Source organism: Oculina patagonica, chromosome 3, assembly GCF_052425735.1.
Source record: "Oculina patagonica isolate OP01 chromosome 3, crgOcupat, whole genome shotgun sequence".
NCBI lineage: Eukaryota > Metazoa > Cnidaria > Anthozoa > Scleractinia > Oculinidae > Oculina > Oculina patagonica.
Genome location: NC_135760.1, coordinates 20,873,698 through 20,897,888, shown reverse-complemented (window position 1 = coordinate 20,897,888; position 24,191 = coordinate 20,873,698). Strand labels below are relative to the sequence as shown.

General features: G+C 38.2%; 1 protein-coding gene across 2 annotated transcripts; it reads right to left on the bottom strand.

The window, feature by feature from the left end:
* Positions 1-12,307: 12,307 nt before the first annotated feature.
* Positions 12,308-20,637, bottom strand: LOC144645710 (uncharacterized). Of its 2 annotated transcripts, none has more exons than XM_078505258.1 (2): positions 20,520-20,637; positions 12,308-13,539 (listed from the first exon to the last, which is right to left on the bottom strand). In XM_078505258.1, the coding sequence occupies exon 2, from the start codon at positions 13,536-13,538 to the stop codon at positions 12,552-12,554; it is 987 nt and encodes a 328-aa protein (XP_078361384.1). In that variant the 5' UTR covers position 13,539; positions 20,520-20,637; the 3' UTR covers positions 12,308-12,551. The 2 variants fall into 2 exon arrangements, with proteins under 2 accessions (XP_078361384.1, XP_078361383.1); XM_078505257.1 differs by lacking the exon at positions 20,520-20,637 and adding an exon at positions 19,169-19,384.
* Positions 20,638-24,191: the final 3,554 nt, after the last annotated feature.

The following is a 24,191-nucleotide window of genomic DNA, read 5'->3' as shown; positions in this document are numbered from 1 at the left end:
GCAAGAAAACCTAAGGGAAAAAATAAAGGAAACCCGTCTATTTTAACAATTTACTACTTTTTAAAAGGATCATTTACTTGAATAATTTTAGAAATAAAATATACACAAATGTGCGAGTTTTACTCGCACATTCTATTTTGCGTTGTTCATCGTCATAGAAAAATGGTAACGCGCTAAGCACGCCATTAACAGGAAATCCGCCAGGACTTCGAGTAGTTATTGGACAAAATTATGTACCAAAACTATTTACACCTGATTGCAAGCTTTTGTGTTACTGCTTCAAATATTTTATCGAAAGACATCTTTTCTAACAACACCAAACATCGAAAACTAATTTCGAAGTTCCACTGAATTCCCATGAATCGCTTAAAAGATGTGAGCTTTTGCCCATAGCTTGTGAACTTTGAATATCATTTTCTCAGACTCTGATAAGAAATTGTTGTACCAGAATTATTTCCACCTTATTGCAAACTTTTTTGTTACTGCTTTAAATATCTTATCAAAAGAAATATTTTCTAACAACACCAAACATCGAAAACAAATTTCGAAGTTCCGCTAAATTCCACTGAATCGCTTAAGACGAATTTCCAAAATGGCTACACGTGAGATTTTGCCTATACCTTGTGAACTTTGAAATTCATTTTCTCAGACTCTGATAAGAAATTGTTGTTGGTGTTATCACGGATAATTACTTACATATTTTCCTTTTATTAAGGGTAGGAAATAACGCAATAGGATTTAAATTATTGTGGTACTTGATTTTTGTCCAACTTTAATAAATATTACTCGACTTCCTTGTGGATTCCGTCTTAATCATTCTCGTAGCCAGGGTATTCCTTCCTCTTGACCAGCGATCGAGACACGAGCGACCCTGGAAAGTTCCATCCTCTTCCCCAGGGCCACGCGTATTTTTTTTAAATGTCATGACGTAGTGGCCCTGGTAACGGTAAAAAATATGATTTTTTTGATTGGCTGATAAAAACTGCATGCGTAATTAGGTAAAAAACGAAACGCTTCTACGCAATTTTAGTTATACTTCCGGTCATCGAAACAATTGAAGATGAAGCGGGCAAGTTTGAAAATGTTACCGGAAAAAGACCGAATAACACTGGGAGTTTGTTGGAATAACGTATTCACGAAGCAGACCTTTGTTTATGAACGAATGACAAATACATCACTTGTAAGGTGTGACTCGGTTGTACTTTTTATTGCATTAAAAATATTGCAAACATTTGCACTATCAACTTAGCTTATACAAGATATACACACTAAAGGGTCACTAAATGAAGTTCATGAATTACATGAAGATTTTGAAATTCAATGCGATATTTCTTACCGCTGCTCAATAGAATGATACCTCGTCGATTAGCGGCCTTTTTAGTTCTGAATTTTCTGCAATACCTCCGCATGGCCATAAATAAATTTCACAGTATCATCAACCGGCGGAATGTTATCGGCTGATGATATCCTCGACTCCATGTTAAAAACACTATAACAGCGCGACTATAACTCCAATTCCTCTGGATTCTAACTTTGCCTTCAGATAATATTGCATGTAGAGACGACACAACAAGAACACATCTATCAGCCATGCAATTCAATGAGTTCCAAACGAATCGAATTGTGTTAAGTTATCAACGACTTGAATTGCCAATTCAAAACCAGCGGGCAAAACACAAGGACAGTCGTTCTACTTAACGACTACAGCAGGCAGGGCGGCTTCCTGTTCCATTTCTTGTTTCTTGATGTCCTCCGACAGTTGTAGCGAGGATTGCTGTACAGCTCTTTCGAACGCTAAACTCAAATCTCGTATTTTCTTTCAAAATTCGTTTTCTTCTCGTGTTAGTCAGCCCCAGCCTTCCCCTTTCTTTTACTGAGCAGACGCAGACGAACATTTATGCAGTGGGCATGCGCTACCGGATGTCGTGGATTTTAGGACATCCGGTAGTCAGTGTTACCAGAGCCCTTCGTTTCGCCGACCACGTGACCAAAAGAAACGGAGGCTCTGGGAACGAGAATGGGAAAGTTCAGATTAGAAGCTCGAAGTTATCGGACTTCCGGTTGAATTGCGCATGCCTAGCTTTCAAAAGCTCGACCAACGTTTATGACCAACGAATTTTTTGGTGTTTTACTTCCGGTCATTTTTATTGCTTTTCAAGCAAATCAGATTCGATCCTGCAACTGAACTATCAAGAGTCGATGAGTCGCTCGTTTCGTCAAGCTTGTGCAGTAAGGAACAAAGACTCGAGGTACGAGAATGGCCATTAATTGTTTCCAATGTTTTTGTTTCGTTTGTTTTGTTTGGTTTTCATTCAGATCTTGTTCGACGATCTTTCGAGGCAAGTAGAAAGATACGTTTTGGATTCATTGCCAGGCTCCACTCAAAGCGCAGATTTTTTTGCTGCCGCTTTTTGATTTGATACCAAACTGAAAACAACAATGCAATCCGTTTTCTTGTCAAGAGAATTTTGACCCCTTCAAATTAAGTTTGTCACTTTTCTAACATCAGTTTCCAGTCAATAGGCGCTCTACCCGCCTTATGCACCTCATGGCGCGAAGAGAACTAACTAACTAGGCGCTCTACCCAAGAAATGTTTTCTACCTAAGAAAATAATCTGAGATGTTTTGTTGTTACTTCGGGTGGAAAAAAATAAAACCATTTTTTTTTTCTCGCATATTTCGTTTGGCACAAATTCACGACTGCCGCCAAAATTTTCTTATGTCTGACAAAAGGCAAACATCGGTGTGAATACTCTAAATTTATATTCCGTAATCACGTATTTTTAAAAAAGTAGACATCACAACTGCTATCATAATACAGCTCCCTTAACGGACACTCTCGTAAGCGGACAGCTCTACTTACGGCCGCCTGGTTTGAAACCCCGTTTTAAGTCCCATACAAACTCTGTATTTTTACATTCTCGTAAGCGGACATTCCCGTAAGCGGCCGCGGACACTTTCAGAGATTACGACTTAGACTTTTTCTTTGTTTTTTTAGCTCCCGTAAGCGGACACCTCAAAGAAACTCCTATAAACAACCTCTGTATCTCGTTTTTATCAATCAACTTCAAATCACCGTTCGTCACAATGATTTTACAGTAATTACAGTACCATACTTCAGTGTTCGTTTTATCGTCATCTACGTCCGTCCGGTAACTGTTGGCTGGGCAAGCTCCCGTAAGCGGCCATTTATCCCCTACACCTCTAGTGGCCGGTTACGAGAACGATTCTCGTAAGCGGCCAGCTCCAGTTACGGACACTTTTTTCGCGTCCCGAGGGTGTCCGCTTACGAGAGCTTCGACTGTATATCGTGCATGCATGAAAGGCGTGAAAAATGTTAACCAGAATATCAAAATCTCTTGTTTTCAAGAAGACATCACGTGGTCAGTAAATTTGCATTGCAATGAAAAACCAATATGGCGGCCACGTTCCCGAACGTCCCAAGGTTATTCAAGGTCACTCATGAAGCCATAGGTTTACGTCAACGATTTTTTACATAACAAGGTATTAGATTGTCGTTTTATTTTTGGCCATGATAAAAAAACAAGCGTCGCGAGAAATAAAACTTAGTATTAAACTACACTGTTTACAGACCCCTTTTTTATCTTTTTATTCTTTTTTATCTTCTGGAAATGAAATTATTTTGATGGGTGATTTAAATTGTAATTTATTGGCTTCTAATCCTAATAGCAACACCAAAAACCTCAACTATATTGCGGAGCTATTTCAGCTGCACCAGCTGTTAAAAGAACCCACACGTATTACTGAGTCCTCTAGGACTTTAATTGATGTTATATATACTAATAATCTCAAGCATATAGTTGACAGTGGAATTATCCACTTGGGAATTAGTGATCACAGCCTTGTTTATTTAATTAGAAAAATCTCAGTTCCTACAAAATTTAAGCATAGGTATATAGCTTACAGAAGCTACAAGAAATTTAACTCTAGTAGTTTTAGAGAGGAACTGAGTCAACTGCCTTGGGAAATATTAGCTGATTATTCAGATCCTAACCTCATGTGGGCCAAATGGAAAGAACTATTTCTTACTGTAGCTAACAAACATGCACCCATAAAGTCTGGACGAGTGCGTAATAAGAACTCACCTTGGATAAATTCTGAAATTCGTAAACTGATTATAGAGAGGGATTGCCTTAAGAAACAAGCAATAAAGACTGGCAATCCAGATGACTGGATTAAGTTTAAGAAAGTCAAAAATAAGACAAATTGCATTATTAAGGAGACTAAAGCTAATTATTATAAAACCAATATTGACGCAAACTCTGGCAACCCTCGTGCAATCTGGAAAACATTAAATGAATTAATGGGTCGTAATGCCAAAAGCAGCGGTATTAATAGCATTAAGATTGATAGTGTTGCAGTCACCGACTCGCAACAAATTTGTGAGCTAATGAACTCTTATTTCACTTCTGTTGGAACTAAGCTTGCTTCATCGTTGTCCAACTCTGATTATAGCTTTGTTGACTATCTAAAGTCAGTTGACTGTGATTTTAAATTAAAGTCCATTACAGCTAAGTGCGTTTTCGACCTAATAAACAAATTAGATGTTGCCAAGGCAACTGGATTAGATGGCATAACAAGTAAATTATTAAAGGAGGCTGCTCCTGTAATATCGCATTCTTTATGCTTAATTTTCAATGCTTCTATAACGAGTGGTATCTTCCCTGATCAGTGGAAGTATGCTAAAGTCTCCCCAATACATAAGAAAGATAACACTGATGATCTCAACAATTATAGACCTATATCGGTCATTTCTGTTATTGCTAAGCTTTTTGAAAGAATCATCTATAATCAGCTATATGATTACCTTAAGGTAAATTCCCTTTTATCAAATTGCCAGTCTGGGTTTCGTTCCCTGTATTCTACTCTTACTTCGTTATTAGATGCTACTAATGAATGGTTCTTCAATATTGACAATGGTCTCTTAAACTCTGTTGTCTTTCTTGATTTAGCCAAGGCATTTGACACAGTTGACCACAGCATTTTGCTTGCCAAATTAGAGATGTATGGTATCTCTGGAACAGCGTATCAATGGTTTCATTCATATCTTTCTAATCGCAAGCAAAAATGCTACTTAAATGGCTGTCTATCAGAGTTCTCAGATATCCCTTGTGGTGTTCCTCAAGGATCTATCCTCAGCCCTCTGTTGTTTTTATTATACATCAATGATTTACCCAATTGCTTAAATTTCTCAGCCCCAAGAATGTTTGCAGATGACACTAATTTAACCATTTCTGGTAAAAATTATTTTGAATTACAGAATGGTACAAATCATGATTTGGAAAATATTAGACAGTGGCTCTTAGCAAACAAACTGAGTTTAAACACCACTAAAACAGAATTTTTAATTATTGGCTCTAATTACAATCTTGCCAACCTTGGCTATTCTCCTGAGATCAGGTTAGGTGATACAAGTATAAAACGTGTCTACTCTGCTAAATCTCTTGGTGTTTATATTGATGATCGTTTATCATGGTCCACTCATATTAACCATGTGGCAAAAAAGGTCTCATCTGCAATCGGGGGCTTGAGACAAATAAGGCAATTCGTTAATGATGATACTCTTATAACTATTTATAATTCCCTTATCCAGCCATCTTTTGACTATTGTGATTTGGTATGGGATAATTTATCTAAAGGTCTAGCAACCAGCTGATTACAAAAATTACAGAATAGGGCTGGTAGGGTTATTTTAAGGGCTACCTATGATGTAAGCTCAAAGGATGTTTTAAAGGAACTTGGGTGGTCTGATCTTAAAACCCGAAGAGCTAAGCATAAGGCCACTCAAATGTTTAAAATTTCTACTGGTGAAGCCCCATCCTATTTAACTGACAGATTTTGCAAAGTCGAGGCAAGAAATCCTTACAATATTAGGAACAGTGAATTAAATATTAATTTACCATTACCGAAAACTGATTTTTTAAAAAAGAGTTTTCTTTATGCTGGTCCTAAATTGTGGAATTCCTTGCCTAATTCAATTAAGTCAGCTAAATCTCTTGCAGCCTTTAAAAGAGGACTGGAAGATATTGACTTTGATATGTTACTATCTTCTTATTGATAGCTTGTCCCACTCTAATATTTATGTGTTATTTAACTCTATTTAAATTTTTAAATCTCACTCGGCTTTCATGAAAACCAATGTAATTGATGGAATTCCGAGGTTAAATAAAGTATCACTCACACACTCACACTCTTTTTCCGTGAAGTCGTAGAGATTGATCGTCGAGTTCGACGGGCCGCCCTCTTGGTTCATGAACACTAGCGAAAACTTGGGAGAGTGGAAAAAACCTTAGGTAAGGGTGCGGACGCGGAAAAATAGGGAGTTTTTTTATGCTCGGGAAGGGGGATTCTCCAAGCAATAAAAGTAATGGGGGTGATCGTAGTTAACCGTTAAAGTCATCCCGGTAATATTTAGAGTATAAAAACCAGAAAAATATAACAGTTATTAAAAAATCGTCTTTCGCATATTGCTATGAAAAATAGTAATTCTGCTTTAGAAATGGTATCTATATAAAGGTGAAAAATAATTCTTGCCACTCCCCCACAAAACAAAAAAACTTTTATTAGTTCATTTTTATAAAATTTCCCACGGTCACCCCTCACTTCTGCATCGGACCCTGATCGTCCCCCGGAGTTTATTGTTGAAAAGCTAAGCACAATTCAAAAAGCAATAAACTCACCAACTCATTTGTTAATGGAGCGAGACTTGCTCCCTCTGAAACTATCTCGTTTAGCTTCAACTGCCGCCTCGGCACAGCATTACCAACCTACAAAGAGATCAAAATTAAACATAAGCTATGTAATTAAGGGAAAAAGCATAATCGAGATGTTTAGGGCTGAAACAAGCCCACGACGCTATTACTGAGCGCCTATGGCCACCGGGAACAAAACTAAAATTAACAGGCTAAAAATTACATCAAAGACCTTATTTTGTCAAGACAAATTATCATTAGTTCTAGAGGACAAGCAGGTTACAGGGATCCCAAACGTCTCCATACCACCCCTCCCTCCCCCCCCCCCCAAAAAAAAAAAAAAAAAAAAAGAAACAAACAAACAGGGCTCCGGGTTTTGCAGCAAACAATTTCAGAGCTCGACACTTTGCCGCCAGGTAATTAGTATTTGTATAAGGGCTCTAAGGAGCAATGCAAAACCGAGACGGCCGGGGCTATAGGTTTTTTTTTTTATAATAAGCTCTCTGGTGAACCTTTCGTAGGATAATATCAACCTAAACTAACCGACCTCTAGCTCTGTCTAAAGCTTTGGAGAGAAAGTTTTCGTCCTTCACCCAAGGAAACTTGACAACATATTCGACAGCCAAAAATCAGACCATCCCCTACTCCTCCCCCACAAGGGCTGTACTGGGTAATTATGATATCCGTGATCAACATTTGATTTCTGTTAACAAAACCAATACATTGCCAAGCTTACAGGTGACGAGAATAAAAAACCCGTCAACAAGGGATAAATTAGAGAGTTAAAGCAAACACGACACAAAAAGTATGTCTGTATATATTTGGTTTAACCTGCTCACAATCATGTATAGATAATTCCTAACTCGTGTTTCACGTTCTTCAGAAAACGCAGAATTTGGTCATTTTGTGTTTGCAGAGGACGGCTAAGTTCTAAATGTACTAAGATCTATAACTCATGCCGGCACGTGCACAATCATTGTTCTGTTCATCAAACATTTTGTTTTGGGACATTCTTGTTGCCTAACGTCGTTATGGTTGGTAAACTCCCTTTAAATCCGTTAATACAACTTTAGTCCAAATAGAATCGTGGTGAATTGCCGTATCGGCCGGGTCACCTTCTGTACAAAACGCAATTTTGAAAACTTTACATTGTTGTTTTGTTAAGTAAAAGTACAAAGAAGCGCTAGCATAACGCACTTGCTGAGCCATTGTACAACTTCTCAAACTTTTTGGTTTGCGACTATACTCATCATTGAAGTAGTGGTTCGTTTTAAACTCTACCGAGTATTTAGAAGTCAGTAACAAATATTGAGTTTCAAGTTTGGAAATGGAAGTTACCTGAAGTAATATCGTGTCATATATGATCCTCTGAATTCTCCTATCGGTACATGATCCGCATTTTTTTCTGCGAAAAGGAAGCAATTAGTGTTAGTCCAGTTATTTGCAATTATTTTCCCCATTATCTAAGCACGCTGCAGGCTTCTCGAAATAAAATCTTCTCGTTTTGTGCGGATGATACACATCTTGTTTAAGTCCAGTCATGTTTGTGTCTAGATACCCGGCAGCCGGGAAGTGTTTTCAAAATACTACATACCCGGCAGTCTGAAATTATTCTAGAATTTCCACGGAAAAACCAATCCAATCCTCCTCAAAACTATAGATCTTTGCTTAGAAATGCCAAGCGATTTCAATTATAGTTTTGGCTTTGTGTTTGAGGAAATTTTCGAGCTTGGGCATATTACAAAATCTTGATTCTTCGACACTTAGAAAAAATTCGTACTCTGACTCCGGTGTCAACTCTTATAGAATAATTTCTACAAAAACTGAAGTTGAAACCCTGCGAGAGTATTCGATATTTGCTGAGAAATGCGAAGCGATTCTAAATAATGTTTTGCTTTTGTTGTGGACGAATTCTCTTGGCTTCGGCGTACTATAAAATCCTCGACTCACGGGCACGGTTGTTCAAAAGACTAGATACCCGGCAGTCAAAAATTCATGAATAATCAATACATTCAATATCCACAAAAATGATCATTGAAACCTAGCTCCCAAGAGTATTTCAGTATTTCAATTTTTGGTCGGAAATACCAAGCGAGTTTTTACAATGTCAGTTTGGTTTTGCACAAATTGTACGAACTTTATGTGACTCACGGGCACGATTTTTCAAAGACTACATACCCGGCAGTCAAAAATGCTTCCCGTTTTTCCATCAAAATTTCCATTTGAACCTGCTGAGATGTCGGTTTAGAAATACCAAGCGATTTTCCAACTTAAGGCCTCAACAATTGCCTCGGCAAAGTAGTACAAAATAGCTACAAAACGTTTGAGCGTTCGGTGACGAAAGTCCGCCACCGATGTAACTTCCGGTGTGACACTTAAGTGGCGTGACAAAGGTGGCACTTGGTGTTGGTTTTCGCGCCAAAACGAACTCAGTGTTGGAAGCGACGAAGTTCTTCTGTGGGCTAAACGGCTTAGCGTTGGAAGCGACGAAGCTCTCGGTTAAATAGAAATACAAAGCGTTCCTCTATATATAGTCACTCAAGTAGATTTTTTCAAATTCAGTGGATTTGTCCCCTCAGTGAGGAGACCACTCTCAGATCAGTTCACAACGTGTGCCTAATAGCGTTGAGGTTCTGTTGATCTAGGTCTGGGTCCTACTGGACCTAGTAACTAATAAGGGTATCCCTTTTTAGGACTTTTTCAAAGCGCCGGTACTTTCGGGGTTCTATAGGTAGGTAAAATACACGTTACGTTCGCGGAACCGTGAATTTTCCGGGGCACCATCATTTTTGTGGATATTGAATGTATTGATTATTCATGAATTTTTGACTGCCGGGTATCTAGTCTTTTGAACAACCGTGCCCGTGAGTCGAGGATTTTATAGTACGCCGAAGCCAAGAGAATTCGTCCACAACAAAAGCAAAACATTATTTAGAATCGCTTCGCATTTCTCAGCAAATATCGAATACTCTCGCAGGGTTTCAACTTCAGTTTTTGTAGAAATTATTCTATAAGAGTTGACACCGGAGTCAGAGTACGAATTTTTTCTAAGTGTCGAAGAATCAAGATTTTGTAGTATGCCCAAGCTCGAAAATTTCCTCAAACACAAAGCCAAAACTATAATTGAAATCGCTTGGCATTTCTAAGCAAAGATCTATAGTTTTGAGGAGGATTGGATTGTTTTTTCCGTGGAAATTCTAGAATAATTTCAGACTGCCGGGTATGTAGTATTTTGAAAACACTTCCCGGCTGCCGGGTATCTAGACACAATGTATTTTTATTCACCATTTTGCACACGGAAACAAAGCCGAATGCAAACTCGTGAGAAAACTCGATGGGGAAAGTAAATTCACCCGCAATTTTGCCACCACGAAAATAAGTTCCTATATATGGTAAGATGGTAGTAAGTTCTTAATGCAACCAACATTTTGCCTTCGGTAGACCGCGAAGGAATTAAAATGTATTAACACTAGTACTTTACAAGTGCCATGCAATTGTTAACTATCTTTTTCGAACACATATCAGTGTTAATTACAGTATGTAAATACGGTTTCCGAGAGAAGAAGCTTAGTTACCACTATAAGATACACTGCTTTCGTGAAAACAGTTCTTGGCTTACCTCATGAGGTTTTTCACTTGTTTGCAGGATTACTTGAAGTGAAGCTCGGCTCGTTGCATACTTGAATATAGTTTTGTTTCATAGCAGCTCAAAACGCTAAGAAATCTGCTCAAACTGAAGTTTCACACTTTGTCTTTCGTTCTTTTCGTACCAGTGAGTGAGGCAAAGCTAAGACTTGGGCAAACTTTTTAAATTTTGAACATGGACGACAAACGAACGACCGAACTAAACCCACGCGACAAACGCTTTGCATGTTTAATTTGCAATTTAAAGTTTCAAATATTTGCGAGCACGCTCCAAATTACGACGATTTGATTGGTTTGCTTTCTGCTTGTATAAATAAGCGCGGGATATTCAAAATTTCTTTTTGGAGAAACTGGACCGAGTTGTTTACCGGGGGGGGGGGGGGGTACTTCCTATAATGGCCTATACGGGAAGGCTCCGCCCGAAAGGGGTACCTTTTTCAGGCTTCAGGTTACTAATCTGAGCTAATCCAGGTGTGATGTCGAATTCTTATTTCAGCAGTTTTAGAACTTTTCAGTTAGGTTTTCACAAAACAGAAGCAGTAAAAATACTTTTGTACAAAAAAGAGAAATTGAACCCTTAATTAGAAGCGAATTAAATGCCGATAGTTTGATAGAAGAGGAATATTTTGGGAAAAAAAAAAAAAACAGAAAATGAGAAATGTTGCAGAGATTTTACTTTGCCTGTTTTGAAATGGAGAAAATGAATTAAGCCTATGGGAAATGGCGCTTTAAAATGGAAGGAATTTTGGTCGGCGATTCTGAGAAAACGTTCGCTTTTAGGTGGCTCGCAATGGTTTATATATTCCCATCTTTGGCATTCTACACTAATAATGTTAAGGTTAAACTTTTAGTACAACTTTTTAAAGGTTTTACCAATGAACAAATTTAAGTTACCGTGACGTCAAAAATCGTTGCCATAGCAACGACCAAAGTGGTCAAATATACCTTATTTTTTACCTTTTGAGGCTAAAATCTTAGAAACTAGACGTGAAAGCTTTTGTTTTTCATATATTAGCTTATATTTTGTCAAATGGACAAAGCAATCTAGCAATTTTTAAACAAATTCTTTAGGCGGGGTTCAAAGCCACCTTAAATTTATGAAAAAATAACGTAGCTCCGAATCCTGCCTACACATTTTTTTAAAAAATTGGCACAAAATGTTCCTTTTGTTGGTTAGATAAAATATATCAAAAACAAGTACTTTCACCTAGAAGTTTGAGTTATTAGCCACAAAAGGTCCAAAACTAAATAGGGTATCTTTGACCCCATATGACGTTGCCAGAGCAACAAATTTTCGCGTCACAATAACCTGATTTGTTCATTTGAAACACTTGTTCAAGTTTGTTCTAAAACATTGCCTAAACATTATTGACATAGCTGTGATAGAACACCAAAGACGGGCATGTCTAATTCTGACTAAACTATTACGAGCCACCTTAAGAACAGCTATTTTTTATAGATGAGGTAGCAAAGAGAACTATTCCGTGTGGTAAACGATTTTTTAACTTTTTTCAAGATGCGACATATTAAACGAAGAACAAAAAAGCCGTGGCAAAACTTACGGATGCGAAGGGAATAAGTATCGCTTTGTAAAACTAGCACGTTGATTCAATCAAGACGAACGCGCAGTGTTAAACTTACATTTGTTAAGAAAATCAAAGTGGAGACACTGACGCATTCGTTTCGAAAAAGTTAAATGTAGGTTTCAAGCTATTTGAAAGACTTTGCGCTTTCTTATCACGTGACTGATGACGTCACAAAGTGCAAATTCTCATACAGTGTATCTTTATAAGAATATATACCAGCATATATTATTTTGTTCATTAAATCATGCAGTTGTTTTATTTCTCATACTTGCCAAACTTACAGTTTATAAGTTTACAAATTAAGTCAGGTGTGTGATGCATAACTCCGGCGTATGTCTGCTGTAAAGAAAACGACATGAGACATAAAATCGTGCAATCGTTTAATTATTCCTCATACTTGCTAAACTTACAATTTATAAGTTTACAAAGAGTATCCGGTAATGGGGTTATAAATCTCATTTTCCAGGCTATTTTTCCTCAAAATTCAAGTCCCATTCTCATTTCTTTGTTTGTGATTTCCAGTCCCAGTGACCCAAATCCTATTTTCCCAGTGTTTAAATTGCCAAATCCCAGATACAATTTACGTCTGGTTATATCAGACCACGGGTCATTTTTTCTTGTTTCTGACATACGCAAACAAAGCATTGGCGACAGGATGTTCCTGGTCGATCTGCCATGTCATACAACGAACACTGCCCCCGAGACCAGGCACTTTACCAGCAGCTTCCACGGCGACCACGTCTTTGTCGGTACTACTCTGTAAGACAGCAAACGCTCTTTCGTTGGCTGTCTTGTTGGAAAAGAAAGGGACATAAACAGCGTTGTTTGTCACCAAGGAGTTGGCATAGGATCCCTCAGCAGAGTCAAATCCATGCGACACGCTTTTCTTTGTGTAGCTCGGCAAGGGAATAACTGTTAGACCAGGGAAGACCTTGAGAACAGAGCTTTTCACGGATTCGTAATAACGTTGATCATCCCGGCCATCATACAATCCAATCAAGAGAACATCTTCTTCAACAAATGACAAGACCCCATCAGCGTGTCCGGTTGTATCATCTGGGTCTTCTACGACTGCCACTTTTCTATTGATAGTAGCTTCCAGTTTCTTGATGATTTGTTTTTTAGACATCCTTGGATTGTCCTGGAAAACCCTCTCAGTGGTGATGGCTGCATCAACGCCATTTTCCACAATGTTGCCGCCTTCAAGAATAAGATCACTTTGCTGCAATTGTGGAAGTCCCACTAGACTTGCAAACTTCCAGAAATTGTCCTCATCAAGTTTGGCTTGTTTACGACTGATGTACTGTGGTTTATAAGTAAACTTGATTTGTTGGTTTGGCATACATGGGGGGAAATCTCTCATCCACATATCCAGCCCAGGCTCATCTACTTCAATAAGTTGAGCATTAATAAAGGTGTGGTGCTGAAGACACTTTCGGACTGATCGATCGTGGATGATGAACAAATAATCTCTACCTTCGGTCTTGACGTCCATTTCAATGGCGAAGTCAGAGAGGTTTTGTATGTGGTCAAGATACTGAACATTGCTTTCACCAGGAAGTGACACAACAATCACTTGTTTCTTGCTTTCCATACTAAAAGAGAAATCACCTTAATATATATTATAATATATAATATTTGAAAGAATAACAAGAATCAATCTAATGGCATTGTCTGAGAAAGAAATTCAAGAAAGCAGCACGGTGGTGTACATTACATTTTATTATATAAACTGAAGTGTTTTACAAGGATTCCAGCCCTGAGAAAAGCCGTTTCGTTTTTTATGAACCTATTAGGGGTCATGTATAAATAAGCTACTCGTAGTCAATATCAAAATAAATAAAAGGCACACATGCATACATGCATGCAGAGGCGATGTCGTTACCCTGGCATTAAGCGACATGGAATTCAGTTGTAATTTTTTTCAATTATTTTATGGCTTTATATTAATTACCATACAATTTTCCGATATATTACACACATAAAACGTGATACAATAAGTGAAAAAAATAAACTCGTCATTAAACAACAGAAAAGCCTTATATTAAGGTCGCGCAGGACCCTTGCAATCATTAGCATGTATTTATTTAAAGAGTATGCACGAACTGCCGGACGACTGAAGCCGACAACAAACGAAATATTCATTTTTTTATTATTTTTTTTTTTTATTTATTTATTTAAACAAACATTACTCTGCATACATTACTCAGCATCACTCTAGTTATTACATTGCTCTGCTTATTGGATTAATCACCAGTGTTTATCACTAACTTATACTAACAGTCATTTACTAACGGTCACTAGCAGCGTAATGTTACTTACTTTACATTGCTAAGCAAAACATAACTTACAATACATCACAATACAAAATCACTATTCACTAGTTAAGCTTACTTGCCTGGTTGTAATTACTCGTAGTGCTATACATAACGACACCTTAGTTACTTTCTATGGACACAACAAATTAAATTTAAGAGCAGTGTTGGTGGAAACAGGATAAGATTTTGGGCTTTGGTTTAGTGTGTCTGTCTCAAATGGCTAATTAAATCAAAAGAGGAAGTAAATAAAAAGTCTTCGCGGGAGACTCTGTGACTTAGGGAAGAGCGCATTTCTCTATTTGCCATTGTAATATAGCTTTTCTTTGAAATTCCTGCATGTCTGGTTTCTTGTCTAAACATTTACAAACGTAAATGTATTGCTTTAGGATAATGACGAAAAGGTGTAGTCTGCGTCTTGGGTAATCGGTTAGGTGAGTTAAACGGGGGATGTCGTTAAAAGTTATTTGTTTATTTGAAAGTGTAATGTCGGCGTCATTTTCATGATTGAACCATGATATGGCTTTCGAGTAAAAGGCTGTTGTTACGGTACAGTCTAGAAATGTATGTTCTATAGAGTCTGGTCGAAGACAAAGAGTGCATGCTTCATCCTCAGCTAGTCTGAATTTAAAGAGCTCCTTTTTGGTCATTATTATTCTGTGCAGTAACCTGAACGAGAATTGTCTTAATTTATTATCCTTTGTGAATTTATATATAGACGAAAATTTTTTTCCCCAATCTGTGAAGAGATCAGGGAATTTGTTTTTCCAGTTTTTTATACCAGTAGGCTCGGTGATACAGTTTCCATTGAGAATTTTATAGTAGTTTTTGCAGCGCATTTCAGTTAAATCCGAAATATTCATGAGAATGTTTGTTTTTAAACTCTTTTGTACAAGTAATTACTAGTAATTGTTCTCAGCTTTGTGCCACGTGCGCTGGAATATAGGGAATTAACATAATTAGATTCACAGCTTTGAATATATCACACGTTGTTGTAAACATTGACTCGGAAGGTCTTCGGAAGCCTCAAAACCTGCAAATTTGTGTCCAAGTTTTCTCCGTCGATATACAATTTCAAGAGTTGATTCACGAGGAACATAAACTTGGTGTACTCTATTGTGCTATGACTAGAGCGAATTTTTAAATTTCCTTCTCAAAATGAAGATAGCACGTTTCAAAGTTTAGATTTCACATTTTGGCTCTCTTAGAAGCGATTAACTTATAGCAGTTTTTGAAATCGAAAATTTCGTTCTAGTGGTAGCACAAAAGAGGTTATGATTTATCACTAAGCTATACAATCATTTAATTTGGTGCGCTGTTCTAGCTGAAAACTTGGACACAAAATCGCATTATTATACATTAGAATTACTTTGAAACATGTGATTGGTCGAGAGCATTCAGTCAATATACAGTAGCATGTGAACTTGACATGATAACCCAATATCTGCAGCAGATATTGGGTTATCATGTCGAGTTCAAAGTCCGCCTAGTTTCCAAGCCCCTCGTCCGAGAAGTGCTGTCAAACTTTTAAAAATATGGCTGAGCGATTCGCCTCCGTTTCTGAAGAGGGATTGAAGAAAGCAAACAAACAAACAAAGATTCTAAAAACACCAAGAGAACAACACAAACAAGTGTAAAAATTCTGAATGATTATTTGAGGGAGAAGAACCTGGAGGAACCACAAGATAAAACCTCTTTGGCCAATGTTCTGACGAAGTTTTCCGCTGGCGCTAGAACAAAGGATGGAAAATTGTTTGAAAATGTATAATAAAACAATTATTGAATTCGGTTTTCGCATGATATCGTGAATTATCAAAACCTCGTGTCTGTGTTATCTGCCTCAGCCTTCGGCTTCGGCAGATAACACAGACCTCGGTTTTGATAATTCACGATATCATGCTTAACCTCATCCAATAATTGCTTATTATCTGCAGTTAAACTTTTAAGGGCTTGTAACATCACAGACAATGGTCATCTCTCAGTAAAAGGACAATCATGATGTAATTCCCGAATACCCTTGTTAAATTTTAGAGGAATCGATGTTCAAAATGTAGTGAATTAAAGCTATACAAGATAGCACTCCGTCAAAAAATTTGGCTAATGAATTTATTAATGATCAAGGGCCCGCGCGCCCAGGGGGGGTACTCCGGCTTGTTAATGACGGGGATGATCAAAGGATTTTTTTGGGTTTGAAATTTTCTTTTCTAGGATTTTTTTGGGTTGGAAAATTTGGCAAGTATTTTTTTGGGTATCTTGATTTAGATAGGGGATTTTTTTGGGTATTAAAAACGAACTAAAGTGCCTTGGCGCATTTATGGTATGATGAATAAACAAAACGAGCGTTCTTTGTGTTATGTTACTGCACCTCCTGGCAATTTAGGGGTAATTTGACAAGGGATTTTTTTGGGGGGTTATTTTTGGTTCAGGGATTTTTTTGGGTAATGTCAGAAGACTTAGGGATTTTTTTGGGTCCTGAGTTTTGCCTTCATTCGATCATCCCCGTCATTTACAAGCCGGAGTACCCCCCCCCCTGGGCCCGCGCGACCTTAAGGGGGCTTTGTCACGCAATTTTTGGCAACTTCGGCCCTGACCAACTGGTCATAGAATTAACTGAAATTAACACATTAACGGCTTAAAACTGTAGAAGAACTCAAAAGAAACACAGAAAGCCCAAAAATGGGCATGGATGGGTCAAATTCGAGAAGATTAAAACGGATTGCGTTCCTGTAAAGTTGGGAAACGTCGGCCTAACTTTTTTCAAGTTTATCTTAATTTGTATGAAAGTGTCATTTACAATGCTCGAAAATCGTCCTTGTTTGTTATGTGGCCGTGATATTGCCAAAAAAAAAATTTTGGTTTGCCAATTTGAAGTTTAGAGCTCTTTATTAACGAAAATAAATATATTTACCTAAAATACCGCGACATTAATTAATTTCCATATCATTGGCAAGGCGATACAGGAGATTGTGTGACATTATCGTGAGTATAAACAGGACAACTCGGATTAATATTAATCGGATTAATATTAATCCTAATGATTATTATAATCCAGTAATAGATTATTATAATCCAGTAATAGATTATTATAATCCGGTAATACTGAGGTTTGAGCCGTGCCTTAATCCATTAGGATTAATATTAATCTTATGTAAGATTAATATTAATCGGATTAATATTAATCTTAATAATAAATCTCAATCCTAGTCCAAAGCTTTCGAACTGAACCATATACTGGCATATACAAAACGCAAAATAGTCAACAGACTTGCGCGTGAAAGATTTCAAATCTAGATTTGAATCATGTGGTGCCAACGCAACACAACGAACAAGGGAGGCTAAAAATAATAAACATCGAGCTAAAAAGACAGAGCGCTCGATCAAAATAATGCAAGAAGCATTGCCTTTACAACACAGAGTGTCTCTCTGAAACCAACTTTCAGCTTTTTCATAGTAAAGCTGAAACAGTCTCTGGCGAAGCCGGACCAAGATAATCTGTGATAAGACGATACATCTTGCAACAGTATTGATTAAAATGCTGGGCCCGGCGTCAATAAAATGCATGTAGTTTACATTTTCACGGAACATTCATATCTTCCAGGGCGAACATTTTGAGAGCCTAAAGCATATCTTGCAAATAGCATTGAGCCAAAACAAACTGAACTAGCACAACATGTGGCAGAGTACAACTCTACAAACGGAAGCCACGCAGCACGGACTAATCATGACCTCTAGACACTTCCTTGGTCGGCCACAATCTTATGGCTCTATTCAATACATAATGCCTCCAAATAAAAACAGTACCCTCAAAAAAAAGTCAGAAGCAAATAAGGTCGGAACACCGAACTTAACACAGAACGGCAAAGGTACATACACGTAGGAGTCGTGTAGGCCCGTCACCTTGACGGATGTGATTAGTGACTTATGTTCTGTCAGTCCTGTGTTGTAAGTCTGCAGTGTGTTTGTCATATACATATCTGTCAGATAGTCAAATAGACATATCTGTTATCCGAACATTCAAGAAATTTTATCGGGATTATAATAGGGATTAATATTAATCCGGATTATAATATTAATAATAATCTAATCCTTCCAATTTTTTGCCGTGCCTTAATCTATTACTGGATTATAATAACATATTACTGGATTATAATAATCTATTACTGGATTATAATAATCTATTACTGGATTATAATAATCCTATTATAATCTATTATTATTATAATCCGCGGATTAATATTAATCCGAGTTGTCCTGTATAAAGTCAGGAGCGCTTTGAAAAAAAAAAAAAAAAAATTTGTGCACGTTTAAGCAAATCAAAGATAGTATAACCTTTTCAATCTTCTAAAGGAACCACTATCGGTTGACCCTAAAGAACAGGCTTCCACGGGCTTAAAAGTTACGACACAAACAGTTAACACAAATTTCTTGTCGATCGTGTACAATGACAGCAATGATAACAAACATTTTATATTATGACACGACTCGTGTGAGCTTAGATCCCATAGCCCATTTCGCAGATACGGCGGCCATGTTGATTCTGCCCCCAGAACATCCTATAATATTTGTTATTATTATTATCATGGTAATTGCAGAATTATCACAATAAAAGAATAAATCATTTCAATAAGCATTATAGGATGCCCTGGGGGCAAAATCGATATGGCCGCCGTATCTGCAAAATGGACTATGCACTACCTAAAAATGTACAACACTCACTCCAGGCAGGAAACCTCCGTTTATCAGCTAGAAATCAAACTCACTTTGCTAATGCTATAAAGAAGTTGTAAAATAATTCTCACTCGCCACAACTCAAGATCTTGGCGAGTTGCATAGAAAAGGAGGAAATAAAATAAGCTCCAATATTTTATAACAATGCACGCTCGTGCAAAACAGATTTCAGATAGCTCACCTTTCCAAATGCAATCTGATCAAGAAACTGCTATCGGTTGGTTTTCTAAAACGGTCTTAATAAAAGCTTCAAGCCAGTGTGTTTGTCAAGCTTTAGTCAGCTATCGCGTAGGTCGATTTTATATACATGAACAACGCTTTTAAAAAAGCTCATGTAAGGGAGGTCAAATTTATCCGACGTCTGATAAAGTACATCAGTCAGCTTTATACAATCCAAGATGGCGAACAAATGAAAACAAACAGGGTGCTCTATGGTTCCCAGTTCTCCTCGGCTTGATTCGTGGAGCCCTCATACATCGCCCCTTAAGGCCCGGTAATACGGGCAACATTTTTGTTCAACTTGTCTCGATCTCGCAACATTGTTGCATTGCAAGTTGAACGAGTTGTTGCCCGTATACCGCGCGCTTAACTTGTCTCGCAATAAATTTCGGTGTTGCAGGTTGAAAAAAAATGTTACAAAAAGTTCTACAATTTTTTTCAACTTGCAACACCGAAATTTGTTGCGAGACAAGTTAAGCGCGCGGTATACGGGCAACAACTCGTTCAACTTGCAATGCAACAATGTTGCGTGACAAGTTGAACAAAAATGTTGCCCGTATTACTGGGCCTTTACTAGTGTGTGTGACGCATCTATAGTCAACTCCCACTATAACGGACACCTTCGGGACAACAATTTGATGTACGCAGTAGAGAAAGTCCGTAGTAGCGGGAGCTATCTTCAGTAATTCTTATTAGCCGGGACTTCAACTCCTGTCCGTAAAAACGGGGTGTCCACAATAGCGAGGTGTCTGCAAGGTGGGAGTTGACTGTCAGCGGCACGAGGCAGATTCCTCGAACACCGAAAGTTTTAGCATCTGTTTACTCTGTGTAGGGTTACATGTGCATAATCTTCTGTCACGGTGTGTAACGTAACTGCCTATTCTTTCATTTGAGTCGTTTCGCCTTTAAAGTCTAACCTGCGTAGGGGAGGGAGGGGGAGTTGGGAAGACGGAGAGAAAGAGGGAAAAAGTATTTTAAACATTTATAAGGGTAAAATAGAGACGTGGCGTATGTGGCCAGTTCAGTTCTCTTGCTTGAGTTAGTCAGGAACGTCAGCGATAAAGTAGGATAAAGAGACGCAGGCAATTTCAAAGTTGTAGGGTATTTTTCGTTTTTTATATGCATGGAGTACTGAGACTGCAGACAGTTGCATTTGTAGCAAGATACAGAGACAGAGAAAGAATACTGGCATACGAGGTAGCCCAAATAGTCTTTTGCTTACGTTTAACGACTGCCACACGCCACAGTGTTATTCGTCCCAAACTAGGATGAGCGATTTTGAGAAAGAGTGTGAATTAATTACAAATTCTTACCTATAGCTTTTCTTTTTGGGCGACTCGTTTTTCGTTCCTTACAACAGGGCACAAGGCACTGCTATAACTATCACTACACTGACAACTACAACCACTGCACCAATTGTGACATGTTTGCGATTCATGCATTCGGGCTTTATTGCATTCTCGTCCCCATAGCCCTTTCGTTTCTCTTAGGCGGCTGGACCTTGGTACGATTTATTGCGCAAGGATATCGTTCCCAGTCGACTCTTTTGCGATCTCGAGCCCAGAGTCCGACGGTCAAGAAAATTGCAAGGCGTGAAGGATGGTGGGAAAGAAAAAAGACGGTAACTGACAGATACTGTTTCCAACATGGCGGAAGAAGTAATGGCGCGGCGATAAAAATAGGCGCTATCGAAAAATAACGCTTTATAGCGCTTTATGATACCACAAACTGCTCTGATATTTCCGAAGATTTTGTTTATCCAGCACACAACTCCTCTTGGACGAAGCGTACGATTGCCCAGTTGAATTTATCTTTTCCCCTGGGTTAATACAGAGACCTCAAGTGAACTAAATCCTTTAACATATACTAGCTTAAAATAAGCGTCACAGGCATGTATTGTACTGATTTCTCTTTTTCATGAAAAATTAGAGCTTTAACTGAAAAACGTAATGCTGCCCTCAGATAAACTGAGTTCCATCAGGAACTCACCACCCAAGTAAGACAGAATAATCTAGTACGAGGTCAATATGCTGCCATACGATAACATGAGTTCAATCAGGAACTCACCACGCAAGTAAAACATTTGCTCACCAGACATAATGATCTATCAGGAGGTAAATATGTTGCCCCAGATAACAATAATTATATCAGGAACTCACCAGCCAAGGAAGAGAGAGAATAATCCAGCACAAGGTCAATACCCACAGATAACATAAGTTCCATAAGGAATTCACCACCCATGCAAGTAAGACTGAATTAAATAATCCATCGCGAGGTCAACATGCTGCCATCACATAACGTGAGTTCCATAAGGAACTCACCACCCATGAAGGTAAGACAGAATAATCTAGCACGAGCTCAGAATGCTGCCCTCTGATAATATGAGTTCCATAAGGAACTCACTACCCATGCAGGGCTCAAAATAATTTTTGGATACTGACCGGTCATGTTGACCGGCCAAATCAATTTTTGCTCGGTCATGTCTCGTTTTTGACCGGTCAAAATATTAAGTATTTTCTTTGAAACAATAGCCTATTCTGCCAAAAATTTCGCCTCATAAGCTAAAACACTCGTTGTTAAAGAGTTGTTCGCTTTTTGAATTTCCATTTCTTCTGCGTTCTACTCTACATAAAACAAAATGCTCAGTAGCCGTAATGTTATGTTACTCTGCATAGTTTAGCCTGCGTTGCAGACGCAAAACGGGTTTTGTTCGTCTGCAACGCAGGCTATGCATAGTTTTACATTAGTTCACGACTTACGGGTGGAGGCGATCTTGGTTGTAAGCACTTTACTAGTCTTTACTACCGAACACTAAATAGTAATAGGACATATGCCCATGCTACAAGTGAGATAACTTTGTCTTTGCCCGGCATGTAGGAAGAAAGGAAACGCCAACGGCTTCATGACAACTGTGGTCAGTAAAAAGGATAAATTACGTCCTGGACTTTTAGATATCTTTCCTGTATCATGCGATACCAATATCCCATTTCAAGCCAGGGGAATAACAAACTAACCGCCCTGAAAAGATTTCACATTCGTCCACAACGTTTAGCAACCAGGCCTTTCAGTAAGGGTGTGCCGGAAGTTTAACATGTCTTTTGTTGCTCTTTTTGGATCTCTCCAAGTTTTCAACGTCGCCTACAACAGATCAGAGAAGCCCGTTCTATGCGGTGCCTGATTGAGCTGCTGAAAAAAACTTACGACAAAAAACTTTAATCATAGATATCAGCGGAAGTAGCCTTACACAAGAAGACCGATAGAATTGGCGTGAAACACTTGAATGCCATGGCTAGAATAAACGATATCGAGAGTTATCGTTTCAATCTGTAGACGCCAGACGCAGAGACCATTTTTTTTATATTTTGTACAGTAAGAGCAAACGTTTACCGGAACTCTCTTTGACAATTAAGTAACACCACGTCTTAGGTGGTAGACTTGTCAGCACACATGGGGACATGTTCAGTTGCGAAATAGGCACAATTTAAAGAAACATTGCTGACTTAACATTCAAAGCGTTTTATTTTCTCATAATCTTGCTGGTGAAGAACACGCTACGAACTCGTACTTTCTAGAGGTGCATGTAGTTTTTTAAATCCACTAACGAGTGCTATTTTTCTCGGCCCGCCTGACAATTGAAACTGTAATTGCGTACTATGCGTATTAATAGCAGACGTTGATTGCATGCTGTCATGTTCATTGTTGTCTTTTTAGCGTATTTACAAACGTGGATGTTTCCTGTTTTATTTAAGCAAACCGCTAACAAATCCGCGTGACCGTCTTATCTGTATTCTACAAATTTGTGACTGCAAGAGCTTTCTCCTATGATATTTTATGATTTTACTGTAAAATTTCAAGAAATACTGCAAATAATTTTTTTTTTGTGTGTTATTTATTTGAAAGCCGTGTACGTGACCGGTCAAAATGACCGCCGAACCAAAATTTTGTCCGGACAAATCGTCATTTTGGCCGGACATTGTCCTTTGACCGGCCGTTATTTTGAGCCCTGCCATGTAAGACATAATAATCCATCGCGAGGTCAACATGCTGCCCTGACACAACGTGAGTTCCATAAGGTACTCATCACCCATGAAAATAAGACAGAATAATCTAGCACGAGGTCAATATGCTGCCCTCTGATAATATCAGTTCCATAAGGTGCTCACCACGTAAGAAAGAATAAATAATCTAGCACGAGGTCAATAGGCTTCTCTCAGATAACATAAGTTCCATATGGAACTCACCACTAAAGTAAGACAGAATTTGGAGGGTACTCAATGGGGTGGGGGCTTTTACGGTTAACGGTTAAAATTTTGGCCTTTTTACGGCTAACGGTTAATTTATTTCCATTACGGTTAACAGAAGTTATTGTTTGTTTTTAATAGTTAAAAATCAATTTCCATTGTGAAAAACGTATTTTTGGTCTTTGGACCATTTTTGGGACGATGAGGTGAACTAGTTTGGGTTATTTATAATCACTGACCGATTTTTACGGTTAACACATTTTACGGCTAACGGTTAAAATTTTCCATTTTTTACGTCTAACGGCTAAATTTTTGGCCGTTTTACGGCTAACGGTTAACCCCATTGAGACTCAATTTGCTGCCTGAAGATAACGTGAGTTCCATAAGAAACTCACCACTCAAGTAAGTAGGACCGAATAATCTAGCACGAGGTCACTATGCTGCCCTCAGATAACTTGTGTTCCATAAGAAACTAACCATCCATGTAAGACAGAATAATCAAGCACGAGGTCCATATGCTGCTCACAGAAAAACGAGTTCCATATGTAACTCCCCATCTTAGTAAGAAAGAATAATCCTGCAGGAGGTCAATATGCTGCCCTCAGATAACGTGAGTTCCTTAGGAACTCACCACCCAACCAAGACAGAATAATCTAGCACTAGGTCAATATGCTTCTCTCAGGTAAGATTAGTTCCATATGGAACTCCCCATCTTAGTAAGAAAGAATAATCCTGCAGGAGGTC

What these genes read in the sequence shown, in the direction of transcription:
- LOC144645710 (XM_078505258.1), bottom strand. Translation starts at nt 13,538, where the DNA reads ATGGAAAGCAAGAAACAAGTGATTGTTGTGTCACTTCCTGGTGAAAGC.